Source organism: Fusarium venenatum, assembly GCF_020744135.1.
Source record: "Fusarium venenatum strain MPI-CAGE-CH-0201 chromosome Unknown EDB82scaffold_4, whole genome shotgun sequence".
Classification (NCBI taxonomy): Eukaryota; Fungi; Ascomycota; class Sordariomycetes; order Hypocreales; family Nectriaceae; genus Fusarium; species Fusarium venenatum.
In genome coordinates this window covers 4,896,717-4,911,353 of record NW_027072132.1, presented here as the reverse complement: position 1 = coordinate 4,911,353, position 14,637 = coordinate 4,896,717, and the positions used below count along the sequence as shown (strand labels likewise).

At 48.8% G+C, this 14,637-nt stretch overlaps 6 protein-coding genes across 6 annotated transcripts; 1 reads left to right on the top strand and 5 right to left on the bottom strand.

The window, feature by feature from the left end:
• Positions 1-54: 54 nt before the first annotated feature.
• On the bottom strand, positions 55-4,436 carry EDB82DRAFT_580036 (protein STU1). Its single transcript, XM_025738704.2, has 4 exons — positions 4,227-4,436; positions 3,518-4,003; positions 2,443-3,467; positions 55-2,393 (listed from the first exon to the last, which is right to left on the bottom strand). Exons 2-4 carry the CDS (start codon positions 3,983-3,985, stop codon positions 455-457), a joined length of 3,432 nt encoding a protein of 1,143 aa, XP_025593439.1. The 5' UTR covers positions 3,986-4,003; positions 4,227-4,436; the 3' UTR covers positions 55-454.
• Positions 4,437-4,864: 428 nt separating this feature from the next.
• Positions 4,865-5,964, top strand: EDB82DRAFT_332065 (peptidase of plants and bacteria-domain-containing protein). Its single transcript, XM_025738703.2, has one exon. It carries the CDS (start codon positions 5,033-5,035, stop codon positions 5,822-5,824), a length of 792 nt encoding a protein of 263 aa, XP_025593438.1. The 5' UTR covers positions 4,865-5,032; the 3' UTR covers positions 5,825-5,964.
• On the bottom strand, positions 5,965-7,640 carry EDB82DRAFT_332070 (uncharacterized protein). Its single transcript, XM_025738702.2, has one exon. The coding sequence runs from the start codon at positions 7,209-7,211 to the stop codon at positions 6,105-6,107; it is 1,107 nt and encodes a 368-aa protein (XP_025593437.1). The 5' UTR covers positions 7,212-7,640; the 3' UTR covers positions 5,965-6,104.
• A 1,875-nt stretch (positions 7,641-9,515) lies between these two features.
• EDB82DRAFT_332074 (uncharacterized protein) lies at positions 9,516-10,083 on the bottom strand. Its single transcript, XM_065607496.1, has one exon. The coding sequence runs from the start codon at positions 9,949-9,951 to the stop codon at positions 9,634-9,636; it is 318 nt and encodes a 105-aa protein (XP_065463454.1). The 5' UTR covers positions 9,952-10,083; the 3' UTR covers positions 9,516-9,633.
• A 602-nt stretch (positions 10,084-10,685) lies between these two features.
• On the bottom strand, positions 10,686-11,290 carry EDB82DRAFT_515916 (uncharacterized protein). Its single transcript, XM_025738701.2, has 2 exons — positions 11,079-11,290; positions 10,686-11,016 (listed from the first exon to the last, which is right to left on the bottom strand). Exons 1-2 carry the CDS (start codon positions 11,195-11,197, stop codon positions 10,932-10,934), a joined length of 204 nt encoding a protein of 67 aa, XP_025593436.1. The 5' UTR covers positions 11,198-11,290; the 3' UTR covers positions 10,686-10,931.
• Positions 11,291-13,248: 1,958 nt separating this feature from the next.
• On the bottom strand, positions 13,249-14,541 carry EDB82DRAFT_332428 (cyclin-like protein). The gene is made up of 2 exons (XM_025738700.2): positions 14,134-14,541; positions 13,249-14,071 (listed from the first exon to the last, which is right to left on the bottom strand). Exons 1-2 carry the CDS (start codon positions 14,356-14,358, stop codon positions 13,379-13,381), a joined length of 918 nt encoding a protein of 305 aa, XP_025593435.1. The 5' UTR covers positions 14,359-14,541; the 3' UTR covers positions 13,249-13,378.
• Positions 14,542-14,637: the final 96 nt, after the last annotated feature.

Sequence of the window (14,637 nt, the reverse complement as noted above, 5' to 3'; positions counted from 1 at the left end):
CTGCATGGGTTGAAATGTTTCCTCATTTATAAATGGTGATGGATATAAATTACTGTCCCATTTCTATATTGGCTACCCTATAGTGTTACTTAGAATTATCCAAGATGACTAGCAGCCGGACGGTGAAGAGTTATCATCTTGTCAACCAATGCGATTGCATGAACATGCCAAATTACAACAAGCTAAGTAAGTCTACAGTAGTCAAGGTCTTTATAAATAAACAGTGCAACTATTCAATAGCCACAGCTCGAGAATGCAAAATCAATAAACGTCATTTCTGCCACCAGTGCATCATCGAAGTGAAAACCTGGCACCTTTTTTTGCTCGTCACTGTTTCCCATAAGGGTAATCCCAAAATACCTACCCGATCCTAACCAAATAGCCAAACTCCGTCGACCAACGCCAAACCGACACTGTTTCCCGAACTCCGCTTGATGACCCTCATTTATTGAACCTAGGCAGCAATTGTAGGAGCTTGCTCACGTTGTCTCTTAACAATGTAGTACGTGATCAAGCTCTTGGGGTCGTCCTGAACATCCTTGAGAGCATCCCAGAAGGCCTGCTCGCCTACCCTTGAGTGAAGAGCGACGCAAAGCTGAACGGCATCCATGCGAACACCAGAGTCTGCAGAGGCGAGACACCGGCCAGCAAGAGCAGCCAACTGGCCAAGCTCGGTACCAGTAGGCATAAAGTTGGGTCTCTTATCCAGCATGGTTCGCAACACATGCATGCCGGTGCTGAGAATGCGACTACCCCCAGTGGTAGAACTATCAACATTCTGAAGACGCTTTGTAAGAACAACTAAAATCTCGGACCCATCACCAATGGTAACAAGCTCGTCAGCAAGCACTTCAACACCGCTAACAATGTGGGCGCGGATGTCGTATGCACTTCGCGTCTCAAGAAGCGATTCAAGACCTCTTGAAACATGAGGCTGGAAGTTGTCACGTTCCTTTTTCAGTAGTAGCCTTATTGTAGCAAGAATTTGAGCTTTGATGTCCTGGGCTTTCTCAGGGCTGGTCCCGCTCAAGGGATCCTCGAGATATTGGAAAAGACCAATCAAAAGAGCTTCAAATTTATCATCGGTAAAGATGCCCTTGCTGTCGCGCAAGAGAGACTGCAACTTTCGGAAGCCATGCACATCGAGAGTTTTCGCCTTGATTCTGGTGATGCCACTTTCCAAAAGTCGCATACTCTGCTTGGTTCTGTCAGGAGCCTCTCCATTTTGTGTCACAGGAGATTGAGCATGAGCACTGGGTACACTGGCAGCATCGGCATTGACAGGCTTGTCTTCCAGCACAGGGAGATTGAAGGTCGGCTTTGGGGTTGTTTGTTCATCAGTGAAAGGGTCTTCGTAGACCTGAAGAGTAGGAGCCGAGGCCGCTGGAAGCTGGTCAACCTGTATAGGTGCCAATGGCTCAGGTGTTGATTCAATAACAGGTTCTGGAACAGCGGGAGCAGATTCTTCAGGCTTGGCAACCTCATCCATGATCTGGTCTGCCGCCTCGGCCACAGGCTTAATCACGGGCGCGGGAATTGCCTCTGGTTCGGGTCTAGGTTCTGGCTCAAATGTTGGCTCAGACGTAGGCTCAACTGGGGCTTGTGGAATATTCTGTGGCGCGGTCTCTGTCACTGGAGTGGACAATGCCTCTGGGGCCTCTGGTGGTACTGAGGATGCTCTTTGAGGCGCTGGTGCGGGTCTTTGCGCAGCTCTGAAGTTAGCCATGTTGGGAACCACCATAGTGAAGTCCTCATCAGCTCTTGAAGGACTGCTCATGGACAACATAGTAGATTGCGATTGCTTCAGTTTGGTGGGGCTTGCTCGGGGAGATGCCGCTGACTTTTGACCAGTTCTTACAGAAGAAGGTGACGCTAGACTTGATTCGCTAGCATGTGAAGTGTGCCCGGGTCTTGTTCGAGGGCCGGTCCTCTTGGGAGTAGTCTCTCGGGGCTTTGGCGTCTTGGACCTGACGCTCTCGGGACTTCCAGGATCCATGTCACGGACGGAATACGGGCCAGCCGTCGCAGGACGCGCCGCCATCTCGGGACGTTTCCTGCTTGGCCGCATTGGAGCCCCTGACATACCGCCGGTTTCAGGCCGTGATCGGGTCCCTGAAGATTTGCTCGATGCGTTCGACGTAGTAGTATTGATCTTTTCAGGTGATAGTTGAGCCATGGCTGAACCAGGCCGGGCAGGAAGATTCTTTGCTGCATTTGCCTTGCGTTGAGCCATCATAGCCTCCCGAATGCTGCTGGGCTTGCCAGTACCCATAGTACTCTTGGACAGCCCTAAGCCGGGTCGTACTGACGGTTCTGCCGTCTTTGAGGAGTTGGGATTGCTGGGATCTTTATTCAGGAGTTTCTGTGCAGTGCCATCCAGATCGGCCATGATGCTATGTCATGTCAGTTCAAAGCTGCTAAACACATTTTGGGTTGACTTACGCGTCTGCTTTGGCAGGCCATATTCCCCAAAAGGCCCAGAAAGTTGACCTTGTCTTTTCTCTCACAGCAGGGTTAGCATCAGCCAAGCCCTTCTTCAGACATTTCTCGATTATGTCGACACCACCAGTGTGCTCAATGTGATTCTTATGGTGGCCTTCCTTTTTCAGAATGGTCTTCAGCCACTCTGTAGCATAAGTCCTGGGTGCAGCGTTCTTGTCTTGGCAAGCAAACCAGATATGCTGCATCAACCGAGGAGTATATGTAACTCGACTCAAAATCGTGTTGACTGTCAAATTAGCGAGTTGTGAGCTAATCTTCTTCGTTCCTGCAGACAGCTTGACAAAACATTGCATAAGCTGTTCTACCAAAGGGTCCATTGCAGGACCGAACGTGTTGGCAATCTCCTGGATCAGACCACAGCCCTCTTTGCAGAGACTAGTTCTCAAGGAGGTTATTACCTTGATAACACCGTCCAAAATGCTCTTAACTCCGGCAAGGAAGGTATCGGGAAAATCAGTAACATTGCCCGCAATGAGCCTTCGAAGTTTATGGACGGAATTCTCTCGCTTCAGCCAGTTGTGTTCCGTCTCCTTCCCTTCGAAAAACCACGCCATTTCCTTAATAGTGTCGTCGAGTTCTCGATTGGTGTTGACGTACAAGGGCTCCAGGGCCTCGGGCTTTGTATCGACTCCCGGAGTGATGGGACGCTCAGCAGCTGAAGATGTGCTGGCGGAGAATGCTTTGCGGGGTGCTGGTTCCGATGCGGGTTCGGCTGGAGCAGCAGGCGTTTCCGGGCGACTGGATGTTGGTATCAGTTCTTTGACGATGGCCTGCTCAATTGCAGGTCGTACTTTGAAGGTCTTGAGTTGTCGCTTCAGATCGGACTTGGCAGCATTTGGCGCAGATCGGAAAAGCTCGATGACAGTGTTCTTCGCGGCATCTCGCACCATTCCATCGGCATCTTCAAGCAGTTCCATGAGCACGGGAACGTAAGTTCGAAAGGGGAGACCGTTCTCATTGTGCATCTGTACACCATTAGCATGCGTAGGATTGTACCAGAGTCGCCACGACATACCTGTAATAGCCAATGCATTGAAGTTTCCTTCGCTCTGGGATTCTTCCCCACCATAGCTGTGTTTCGTACATATCGTTCAACATCGGTTGGCGCAACAGAGAACAGAGTGACGAGGGAGTGCGATGCGAGGGAGCGGAACTTGTCTTTTTGGTCGCCAAGCTTGTCAACCACAAGTGGTAGAGTTCGAGCTGCTTCTTTGGATAAAAGCTTAGGATCTTGACGGGAAAGGCGTGTGAGGAGGTGATTGAGCGCAGTAAACCCAGCATTTACTAGAGCTGCGTGCTGTGAGGTGGTGGCGGCGCGCAAGCCCTCGAATAGCTGAGCGACGCTCGCCTCGGGAACATTGTGTTGCTTGATACCGGACTTGATGATTGTGACATATTGAACCTTTGCATCGAGGGGAGAATCGCTGCGTAGTATGGTGTTGAGGTCAGCGACCTGCTGGTCGGTAAGTTTTGTGTCGGCCATGGGTTATAAATGACGAATCTAGATCGAGGTCGCATTAGTCGCAATCAAGGTAGAGAGATGTGATAATCTCGGAAGAGCTGAGACGATATGTGCGCGCGGCACGAAGTGGAATAGAGGGAGGTATCAGCTTTCCCCTCTGTGGTCACAGCTTGAGGAAATAGGTATCATGGTGATGCGCATATGTGGTGTTTCTCAGGAAATTGGAGACTGAACAAGGGGGAAGCGCAAGCTTGTAACATACCTGTGAACTTTAGTTGTGAGACAGTTCGTGGGCGACGGAACGGAACGGCGAGGACGTTTTAGTAAACGTGCGCATTGAGAGCGTGAGAAAGCTCTTTGTTGTTGCTACGTATGTTGTTGTCTTGGCTCGAGTTGTAATCCAATGTTGTGGTTGTGGTACCAAGTCCGACTAGACTGGGTTTAGTGGGTTGTTGTTATCTGCTTGGGTGTCAATGTTAGGCGCAGTTGCCCCGGCGAAGAAGCGGAAAGAGCCATGGAGCTGATGCATGTATGTAGGTAGGTATGCAAGCAAGAGCAAGCATCCATTGCCCCGCTACAGAACACAGAACTCATCGAGGCCTGACTGCACCTGCCCGCTAACTATGGCCCAAGCTCTAGACTACGGGGCTCTCTATTTGACCCCCCCCCGCAGGTCATTCACTCCATTAGGCAGGGACTTTATTATGGAGGTTTGCTGAGGGGTCATCCTTAGGTATTCATGATACTAGGCGTCACTTTTCATTTCATCTTTTGTGATACTTTCAACACATAGATGAGCTGCACGTCTTTTGCCCATCCATCAGATCCTCTCTTATAACCAAAACTCGGAAAGAACTCTGTGACCTCTCTGTATCGCCGTTTTCATCATTCCCAATCAAGCCCCCTTCCCTAGCATATCTTATCCCTCCGGTCCATTCCATTCATCTTCAACAACAAGCTATCATCCAATTTGGCACTGAAGCTCTGGGAGTAACTTTGGTTGGCCCCCTAAAGGAATTCCTCTGTCATTATTATATATCACTCCCCCCTTCAGCCCCAAGCCTTTACATGCCTCATCTCCCTCCAATCACTCCCGTCCCAACCGCCGCTTCGCTCTTCACCCAAGCTCCGGTCATGACCCCCGCCATCCAAGTACCCACTCACTCCGGTCCACGGGACGGCCCCGATATTCCCGGCGCTGGAGAGTTCAAGGCTCCTAAGCTACGTCTCGAGCTCCGCGACCTCTCGCACCCTGGATCCGCCGTCTTTCTGAGCTCCGTGAACGCAGCGGAATGTCTTGCCAAAGCAGTACAGCATGTCCTTGCGCTACTCTATGAATCGCCTACTTGTCCCACTACTACCATTCCGACGACACGGTCCGTCACAGTTATTCTCCGTAGCATGTCAGGAGTAGCATACACAACTGGTTCGGAACTTGACAGCGACCACAAAGAGATTCACTTCTCTACAGATTACATTGCGAACATCCATCCTATCTCCCGTCGCGGTGACGAAATCAATGGTGTGCTCACTCACGAGCTCGTTCACTGTCTTCAGTACAATGGCCATGGCCACTGTCCTGGTGGCTTGATCGAAGGTATTGCTGACTGGGTGCGACTTCATTGTCTTCTCAGCCCTCCACACTGGAAGCGAGAGAGTAGTGGCAAGTGGGACGCAGGCTATCAGCAGACGGCCTACTTCCTGGACTACCTGGAGAAGCGTTTCGGCAAGGGAACAATCCGCCGCCTAAACGAGAAGTTGAGGATTCAAAAGTATGAGGAAAAGCCATTCTGGACTGAGCTAGTGGGCCGACCGGTCGAGCATCTCTGGGGTGATTACAAAGAGAACCTAGAAGGCTAGGCAGTCTGATATACACATGCATATAGCGTTTAGATATGAGGGCATGGAGGCAAAGATGGGTGGTAAATTTGATCGAGGAAACGGGATTAGCCAGATGCTAAGGATATAATAAGTATGCCAAAAACCCAAACTCCAACTCCAAGACAAAAGAACAACAAAGAAACTATCTCACTATAACATGGTCTGTGATTCCCAATCCCAAGTCTGCTATTCAATTCAGCGGCGTTTTACTCAACCATCCCAAGTGCAAATCATTTTGGAACTCTTCCATTCGATATATTTATCGACGCACAGGAACAGGAGCATCGCTCTCGCTGATAACGCTGCCAATCTCGGACCAGCTAGCAGGTGTAGCCATGCCAGAGCTCTCACTCATGACATCGTAGTAGCGGCCGTTTTCATCGGCCCTGGACGATTGCGCATCGTTGGCGACATCCTCACCCGAACCAACAAGGGAAACGGAGTCGGTGGGAGTCAGCATACCGTCGTCGCTGATAATCTCAGGCTCGGACATGGGGGCAGTAGGAGTGACGGGAAGTGGTGAGTAAAAGTCGGTGCTTGTGTTTTGCGCCCAGGCCTGAATAGATGCGTAGGCCTCGTCGCGGTTTTCCTGGCCGGCGGTCATGTACTCATCAACGCCGATCTCTCGCTCGAGGGTAGCAGTGGAGGCTGTCTCGGAGCGGGCGGGAGTGGGGTCGGCATCAATAAGAACGGCGGCAGTAGGCTTCTCGTCTTTGTCCTGAGTGGTGGCGCTGTAGATATCAGAGACTTCGTCGGCAGCAGGGGCGGTTTGTCGGGTTTCCTCAGGCTCCTCGTTGATCTCGTCATGGTCGATGTGGTGTTCGTCGGCAAAAGGGTTGATGTACAGAGGAGTGAAACCACGGGGACCATCGCCACGACGTCGTAGGCCCTCATCCATTCCTCGGGTATCAGCTCCAGTGTTGAAAACATATGTCCCTTGCTCAGCGCCATCGTCTTGACGAAGGAAATCATCGAAAGAAGAGCCTCGTCGTTGCGAGTCGGTTACGGATGGGCTAGTCTCGCCTTTGTCCTTCTGATCCTTCTCTTGCTTCTCCAACATGACCGAGTTCCAGTAGAGCAGTTCCTCACGTTGTCTTCGACGGGTTTCCTCATCGGCATCAACGCCAGCTTCGGCACCACCACGGGATTGGAGAAAGCCATCAGCATCCTCGGGTCTGTTGAATCTTGGCTCACGATGGGGAGGTTCGATGCCCTCGCCCATGGAGTGCAAGGCGATGGCTATCCTGCGGCGAACATCATCGGCGTATCGTCGCACTTCAGGCGACTCGAAAATGGCAACAGCGGTGGCGACAGCGACCGAGACGGCAACTACGGCACCTGATGCCAGAATAACATGGTTAGGCATTGTTATACTGTACAATGAGTCTGCTCTATGAAGAGAGACTGAGGATGTAAGAGAGAAGAAGTAGGTGAGGCGTAGATGGAGTGGGGAGAGTTTGTCTAAGCGAGCAAACGAAAAGAAGACAACAAATCTTGCTTTTTTCGCAAAGCAGGGAAAAGAAAGTGTAGTGTAATCAGGATAGAGCTTGCCAGAAGTTCTAAATAAAATAAACAAGATGCAATAAATTGAGAATCTGGGGGCAAATTCAAGGGGAAGTTTGAGCTTGCGTAGTCCTGGAAGCCCAGCTCTACTAAAGTGAAAGGCATTTTGCCACAGAGGCAGCCTCGGGACTGTGGCTCAGGCGACTTCTCTCAGGCAGACGTGCGTTATGATTCGCAAGCCCCGACGCGGGGTAGTCCAGAAAGAGTAGCACATGGCATGGGCTGGGCTGGGTTAGGTTGGCTTGAGCTGGTGATGTGACGACGACCTTTTGGCTGAAAGGGATGGTGGGAAAAATATGATAGATAGACAGACATGAAGATCTTTTACATACCTCCAGCTATTAGAGGGTGAGGCATTGCTATCTCCAAGCGCTGCCCTGGATCGCCCTTGAGCACGGATAGTAATGATTGAATACTTTGTAAAGAACAATGGCACACACTGTCGGCAGGACGTTGTCGATCCAACACCAGAACAGAAGCAATGGGAATGAGTGGAAGTAATGGAAAGCGGCCAGAATAAAAAGAGAGACAAGAAGGTCGTGGGCCAAGAAGGACCCGAGAGGATTTAAACAAGCTCAAGCTCAAGCTCAGCCCAAATCAAATATCAAGTACGTTTACGATTCAGACTCAGACTCAGACTCGGACTAACCAACTCTTTACATGACATTACATGATGTACCCTATCAGGCTGTGCTAATGTTTACTGGGTTGATAGCGAGAAGCGTGCATACAAGACACAGCCATGCAATAGTTTCTTTGACTATGAATCTCTATAAAAGAATAGGCATTGTATTTTTCACAATCCAATCCACCCTTCGGTACTTATTATTTATCAAGATGAATATCTCTTCTCGACCGCCGCTTGCGGATGGAGATGAGAGCGCGTGACGTGTGCGATGTGATGTGTGTGATAGCCAGACCTATGCACACTGCTAACAGCCAAGCATTCGGCCATAACAAAGCCGTACACAACGCTCTTTCGAAAAATCTTACCTTTTTTGTCATCTATTGTTATACTTGTAAAGGTATCGTTAGAAACTTAAATTGCATCAAGCGTGGTACATATAGTAAGAGGCGCTGACAAGCCCCTGGAACTCTATATGTCTGCCTGTTCGAAAGACGTCATTGTATTCTTAGCTTTCAAACAAAACCATCAAACAAGTTACGAGTACATGTCACTTTGATGATGAGGATCAATTGATGGCGCGGCACCGATTGTCAGAACATAGTACTAACGTATCGTCTGCTCGAGTCAGCCCGCCGTCTGGCCGAACATGGTTCAACCGTCGGGGCTTGTTAGCCAGGGCCAGGTACGACATGACGACGCCTGGTGACATGTTGTCGTACATGGCGTACGAATTTTTTGACTTGATTCCACCTCAGTCAGGCGAAAGAGAAAGCACTTGATATTTCTGGAAATCATTAAGAATAATAGTCGGTCTGCAATTGTATATATCTATGCATCTTCCAGTAGGAAAGCCATGGAGGTGAGACAAGAACAACACATCCGAAGTTACCGGCCGCTATCGCTTTATTAGCGCGCCCAGTAATCAGTACCAAGAAGTACTGCGATACGGCAATTGACCGGCTTGGCCGACCTCTCAATGAATAATTGAATCTGACAGAAGCTCGCCCAATGCGTAGCAGAAAAGTTGACCTCCTAAGTCTCAAGGTGTAAAAATAAATAATTTAAGAAGTCTAGTCTAAATAGCATAAACTGAACTGCTAATTCCGTCCCTTATGCTTCTAGCGGCCAATGTTTCCGATGACCTAAGATCATTCACCTCCTTCCCATTATCAAGCGCTATGTCTCCGTCTAATAACACACAAAAGGCGTTGATTTCCTCCTTGTATTCTTGTGCGTATGTAGAGCCAGGCTCAGCAGTGTGAAGCTCGTTCATTCGAGATAAGGAGGGAAGTAGACCTTGAACCGCGTTACATATTTGTTGAGTTACTTCCTGTTGCTGAAGTAAATAGCTTGAGTCCATTGACTTGCGGTACTCATCTAATCGAGCCACCTCGTCAGAGATAGACTTAAGTTGGTAGCCGAGAGAGTTATCGTTGCGGTAGACAGTGATTGCTATTTTCTTAAGACTGATAGCTAAAGCTATGAGAGCACTCTCTGTAAATACTGGCTACTGCAAGTGATACTTGTGTGACCGAGGTTTCTATGGGCGCAGCCTTTAGCATCTTTGCCTTGTCCCGTTGTTTATTCTGATATAAGGCTAAGATAAGTCTTTGTCGATACGATATTGGAATAAGGGCGCCGTTTCCTTGCTAAATGACTTGGTGATATCTTTAATAAACTTATCTTCTTTTTCAGGAATTATTGACCTAGTAAATAGGTTGGGCGAGTTCTGTTTGTCATCTAGCCAATCTTGCGAGGAAACTGTCCTATGACCTCGATGGTCTTCTCCTGTCGCCGAGGAGTCATTGATGTTCGACCTTGTTGCAGTCGCGACAGTCGCAAAATAGCAAGGCGTGCAGCTTGAAGCCTTAGGGTGTAAAAATAAACAGCCTAAGAAATGGGGGCTAATTAGCATAAACTGACCTAAATATTGCGTCCCTTATGCTTCCATCGGTCAATTTTTGTGATATCCTGATGAATGTATGCCTCAAAAGACACAAAAGATAGGCAAGCCTAACCTCAGCACACAGATGACATACCTAGGTTGGTAGTATGGATCGTATCTTTCTCGGTGTCTCGCCTTTTCACCTGGATGGGTCCTGCATCTTCTCCACAGCCCCAGTGTCCTCTTTGCCTCTGGGTCTGGCTAGGTCGGCATCGGATTAGGATCATGATCAAATGTCCGGGCTTCTCTCTTATCCACAGCGGAATTCGAGATTATGGAACGTCGGCGGTCGGTCGTTTGGGGTTCCGGCAATTCTGGTGGCGATGAGGTCGGAGAGCCTAAAGGTATCAGAAAAATTGGCCGCTGTAAGCATGAGAGACAAAATTAGTAGGTCAGATTATGTTATCCAGATCAGGCTTCTAAGGCTATTTATTTTTGTAGCCTGAAGCATGAGGCCAACTCTTCTGCTCCACCTTCATGGAGATATTGGTGAGCAACCAAGAAAAAACCTTGGCAATCGGGGTCTCGCAGCCGATGGAACAGGAACAGGAAAATCCACTTGTCAATCTGTCATTTGGTTGCTCTAACTGGGCACAATGCTTGCGCGCCCAGAGATGAAAATGTTCCTGATGTCTGGGCGATCGAGACTTTAACAGCACGTCAATTCTTGATGTTTGATGAAATGCTGGCTTCAGTCTATATCAGCACGCGATGCACAATGAGAATGAAAAATAGTAACGATAGAAAAATATTGTTTTGATTCATGGAGACGCCAAATGTCTCTGTAAAACCGTCGCTAATGCCAGATAATTGTGGTATAAAATAAACTCCCTCCCCAGTTTTGTTTGCATTGGTCACCATTGTTCCCTTCGAAGCCTTGTTACAGACAAGCTTGATTGAGGGTTGATGTTGGTCAAGGTGCCATGATCCCGTAACCTCCCAGCTTAAGTTTAGTGGGAAGACTTCTCGGTCTTAGTAGACTCGGTTGAGGAAACAGAGTCGGAAGAGTTCTGGCGGGAAGCCTTGGTGCGCTCACTGAACATCTGGTAAGCCTCTGTTTTGCCATCATGGTACGTGTTGAATCGAGAACTACTTACTAGACAGATCGGTCCTGGAGAACACACTGGTAGCGGGCATTACCAGTCTTGAAGGAGAACTTGATGCCTCTGTTATCGCCGAGGGCGGCAGGGGTCTGGATAGTGGTGGACTCGGGCATTTTGAAGATGGGTTTGGTGTAAGTGAAGAGTTGAGTTGAGTAGAGTAGAGTAGAGTAGAGAAGAGATGGATAGGCAAGATGGATGGAATAAGAAGAGTAGAAGAGGAGAATGAGGAGCCCTAATATACCTTTTGTGATCGAGTATACGTATCTCGTCATCTCAGTCAAGATACGCTTGTTCAAGGTCCACGGAACTAAACAAAGTGAGCCATTTTCTTTGCATGACCTGGACCGGGGCATCAGGAGCAACAAGTCACTGTGCAACACCCTCAGCTTGCCCCACGATGTGAAGGTGCACCAAAGACGGCAACACGATAGTTAGCGCACCCCTGTCTCCGTTGTCTCCGTGCTTCGCGGTACGTACACAAAAGATGGGGGTACACTAGACAGCCTGGGCTGGATTCGAGTACACAACTGTAACAATCTGGCCGACTGTAAGACTCATTTATTTGTTTCACTTGAAGTCGGGGGCTCCTCATTCATTCTGGTTGATAATTTCTTCAGTAGTCATTAATCTCTCATACCGGTCCACGAGAATAAGCGTGGGAAAAACGCCCGGCTAAGACGGAAGAGGGAGCAGTGAGTGTTGTTCTAGAAAACCAACTGGAGCTTCCTCGCATTTCCAGTTTTGGTCCCGGCTATCCAATCACCCACCTCGCCCCCAAGATTTCGTGCCAGGAGACAAAAAAGCCGCGACTGTCCTTGCCGATCAGCCCTCGCTCCAATGGGAACATGTTTGACTTGGTGGAATGTTTTACCATTGGCCATGGAGCGGATATCATCGCGCTCCGATGTGACCGGCATCGCCTTGAGCCTGAATAGGTAGTTCGATATCGAGAGAGAATTTTCTTTGATGGACTAGCAAGCTTCCCCGATGAGTAAAAGATAAGCTTTTCGACGCTACGTCGGATCGAGTTGGCCGCTTCCTAATGTCGGTGTTACCGCTGGGACGCCACAAACTGTTGCATTTTGAGAGGCTCTTCCGTGATGGCATTCTATGGTATAGGTATCTGATGTGAAGAGATCGTCGACTCCCGGTTGCTTCCATGAATTCGTAGGGGGTTCATCGATCAGCAAGTACGGTCACGCCCCATACTTTGTATGCACAACTGTCACTCATCTTGTCCAGTTCAGATGTCCAAGGCTGAACTGGCTGGTCAGACTGGGGTTGTTTACCCCAGTTATTTACGCCTTACTCTCAGACAACGTCGCGGGTTACATCATAGTCGATCACGAGACAATTTGTAACGTTGAGAGCAAATCCCAACAGACACCAGCGTGGGTTAGCGCCTTAGTTCTTTATCCCCGCATTCATCTCCACGATGCCCTCAAGGATGATTGGGGTTCAGACTCCAGGTCTCCAGCCCGACCCTTTCTTCACCGCATGTCACTGACACTGTTGATTGGGCCAGATGAAGCTTTCTCTGTAGCCCTGAAATTGGCTATGTATGCAAGTTTGATTGAATATTCCGCTTTTGACTTTGACTATGTGGGCATCTATCGGATAACCGCATCTGGCGCTTTATATTGTGCATCGTGAGGTTAAAAATAAATAAAAAAGTAAATAATAAACTGTCACATGGGATGCATGACCATAAAACGGGTTGTCCATGCAAAGACAAGGCCACTGTCCCACCCTTATCTCATCTGAACCTGGTTATCTTGCATGTCGTCCGTTCAATCATGAGAGTTGGCAATGGCAGACACTGCTTGCCGGAGCCGGTAAAGCGCCGTACATACACATTAGAAGTATATCGAGGAAGTCTCTCAAGGCTTCATCTTCCCATAAGCACACCACACGTCGTTATGTCTTATGTATTCGGCGTTGTATCGCCTCATCTTCCTGCATCAACTGGTTTGGCGAGTTCTAGACTTATGCGAGTTTTCCATGAAGAATCCTGTTGTGGATTTGATATGCCGCATTTAAACAATTCAATCCATAGAACCGGATGTGACCTGTCACTGCCATTGCTCCGAGCTGACTTCAGCCGCTATATTTCGAAATAATGGCCTGATACTCACAAGTTCGGCTCTGAATATGCAGAGTCACGCCAGTGTTCCATCAGCTCATTGGTGTCTTGGTTGACATGCAACATGGTGATCGGTGGTGCTTCCTTGTTCTTTCTGCAGCAGGACCGAATGCGATACCGAGGGAAGGACTTATCGGATGAAAGCATGCAATCATTTGCTATCCATCATATCCATGAGTTGCTGCTCCTCGTCGACCGCGGTAGTACCGTTACCACTTCCCATGCCCCTCTTCTGAAGCTCCCTGTCTATCAATTTTCGCGTAGGCATGCTCGTGCTGAGATCGGGCATTTCCTCCTTGAACTTGCGCAAATAGTTTTCCACGCTACGCATTCCCACAACAAGGAACCCGAGCTCTTCTCGATCAACGTCGAAAACCTCCCACCATTCACATTCCGGCATTTTGGCACCTACATCTCGAGCTGCGTTGTAAATGGCAGCAGTAGCAAGCGCATGGGGTTGGTGGGTGAGATACAACATCTGAGGTGAGAGGAAAGCCGTGTTCAAATATTGAATTGTGCGCAGAGATATAATGGACTTGGGCTGCGCAAGAAAGTCCAGCGTCTGTAGGTAAGTGACTGCTAGTGGATGAGGCAGTGAGACGTGTGTGTCGAATGAAAGTGTGTAGAGAATCCGAGCTTCGATGGCAAGGATGCGGGTCTGAAAGCTGTGATAGTCGGCCTCGGGCACGTAATAGGACCTGGGGTCATTCTTGGGACTGCTTTGGATGTGCAAAAAGGATGAGTTCTCAGATAGGAGGTAAGCGTAAACATTAGATATGTCGCGTGATGACCGAGGTTGAGGTCCCATCTTGGCAACCAGATAAAGAGTGGCAGCAGATGTGTCCTTGAAGCACGAGTTAGTATCACCAGAGACTTAATGAGGCTTTAGAGTGGTAAAGAACATACGCTGAACTCATTTGCCATTGGGGAATCAACAAGCCAGTAACGCGCCAAAATGACGTTTGCCTGCGCTGTAACAGACTGGGGGAGCTCTAGGAGCTGACCAGCAGCTTGTGTGAGGCATTGCGAAGTGATGAAGATTGTATCTTGAAGATCTTGCGGCAGAGATGAGAAAGATGATTTATGATATAGCTGAGATGCCGTTGCAAGAGGGTTCAAGAGATGAGCCATACTGTAGTACCTTTTTCGATGTATTGCAAGTTGGTCGACCGCGATGCTACGAAGAAGGAAGGTTTAAGTTGAAGTTTGGCGAGGCTGAGAAGCTCTACAATCCCTAATGCTTGTGGAGCCGCTAGGGGACAAATCAGTGTGGAGGATCCCTGCACCTATAGCTACAGTAGTGCTCATGATAACTTTCCTGGATAGGATAGTATGGACTGTTACTATTCGAAAGTTACTCTGTGGATCAGAAATATTATGACTAAATTTATTTGACCTCGAATTCTGTTC

What these genes read in the sequence shown, in the direction of transcription:
- EDB82DRAFT_580036 (XM_025738704.2), bottom strand. Translation starts at nt 3,985, where the DNA reads ATGGCCGACACAAAACTTACCGACCAGCAGGTCGCTGACCTCAACACC. An exon ending in CAATGCATTGGCTATTACAG is followed by an intron (nt 3,468 to 3,517) that starts GTATGTCGTGGC and finishes AATGGTGTACAG; the next exon opens with ATGCACAATGAGAACGGTCT. An exon ending in TGGCCTGCCAAAGCAGACGC is followed by an intron (nt 2,394 to 2,442) that starts GTAAGTCAACCC and finishes GACATGACATAG; the next exon opens with CATCATGGCCGATCTGGATG.
- EDB82DRAFT_332065 (XM_025738703.2), top strand. Translation starts at nt 5,033, where the DNA reads ATGCCTCATCTCCCTCCAATCACTCCCGTCCCAACCGCCGCTTCGCTC.
- EDB82DRAFT_332070 (XM_025738702.2), bottom strand. Translation starts at nt 7,211, where the DNA reads ATGCCTAACCATGTTATTCTGGCATCAGGTGCCGTAGTTGCCGTCTCG.
- EDB82DRAFT_332074 (XM_065607496.1), bottom strand. Translation starts at nt 9,951, where the DNA reads ATGCTAATTAGCCCCCATTTCTTAGGCTGTTTATTTTTACACCCTAAG.
- EDB82DRAFT_515916 (XM_025738701.2), bottom strand. Translation starts at nt 11,197, where the DNA reads ATGCCCGAGTCCACCACTATCCAGACCCCTGCCGCCCTCGGCGATAAC. An exon ending in CTCCAGGACCGATCTGTCTA is followed by an intron (nt 11,017 to 11,078) that starts GTAAGTAGTTCT and finishes CCAGATGTTCAG; the next exon opens with TGAGCGCACCAAGGCTTCCC.
- EDB82DRAFT_332428 (XM_025738700.2), bottom strand. Translation starts at nt 14,358, where the DNA reads ATGGCTCATCTCTTGAACCCTCTTGCAACGGCATCTCAGCTATATCAT. An exon ending in CAATGGCAAATGAGTTCAGC is followed by an intron (nt 14,072 to 14,133) that starts GTATGTTCTTTA and finishes TCGTGCTTCAAG; the next exon opens with GACACATCTGCTGCCACTCT.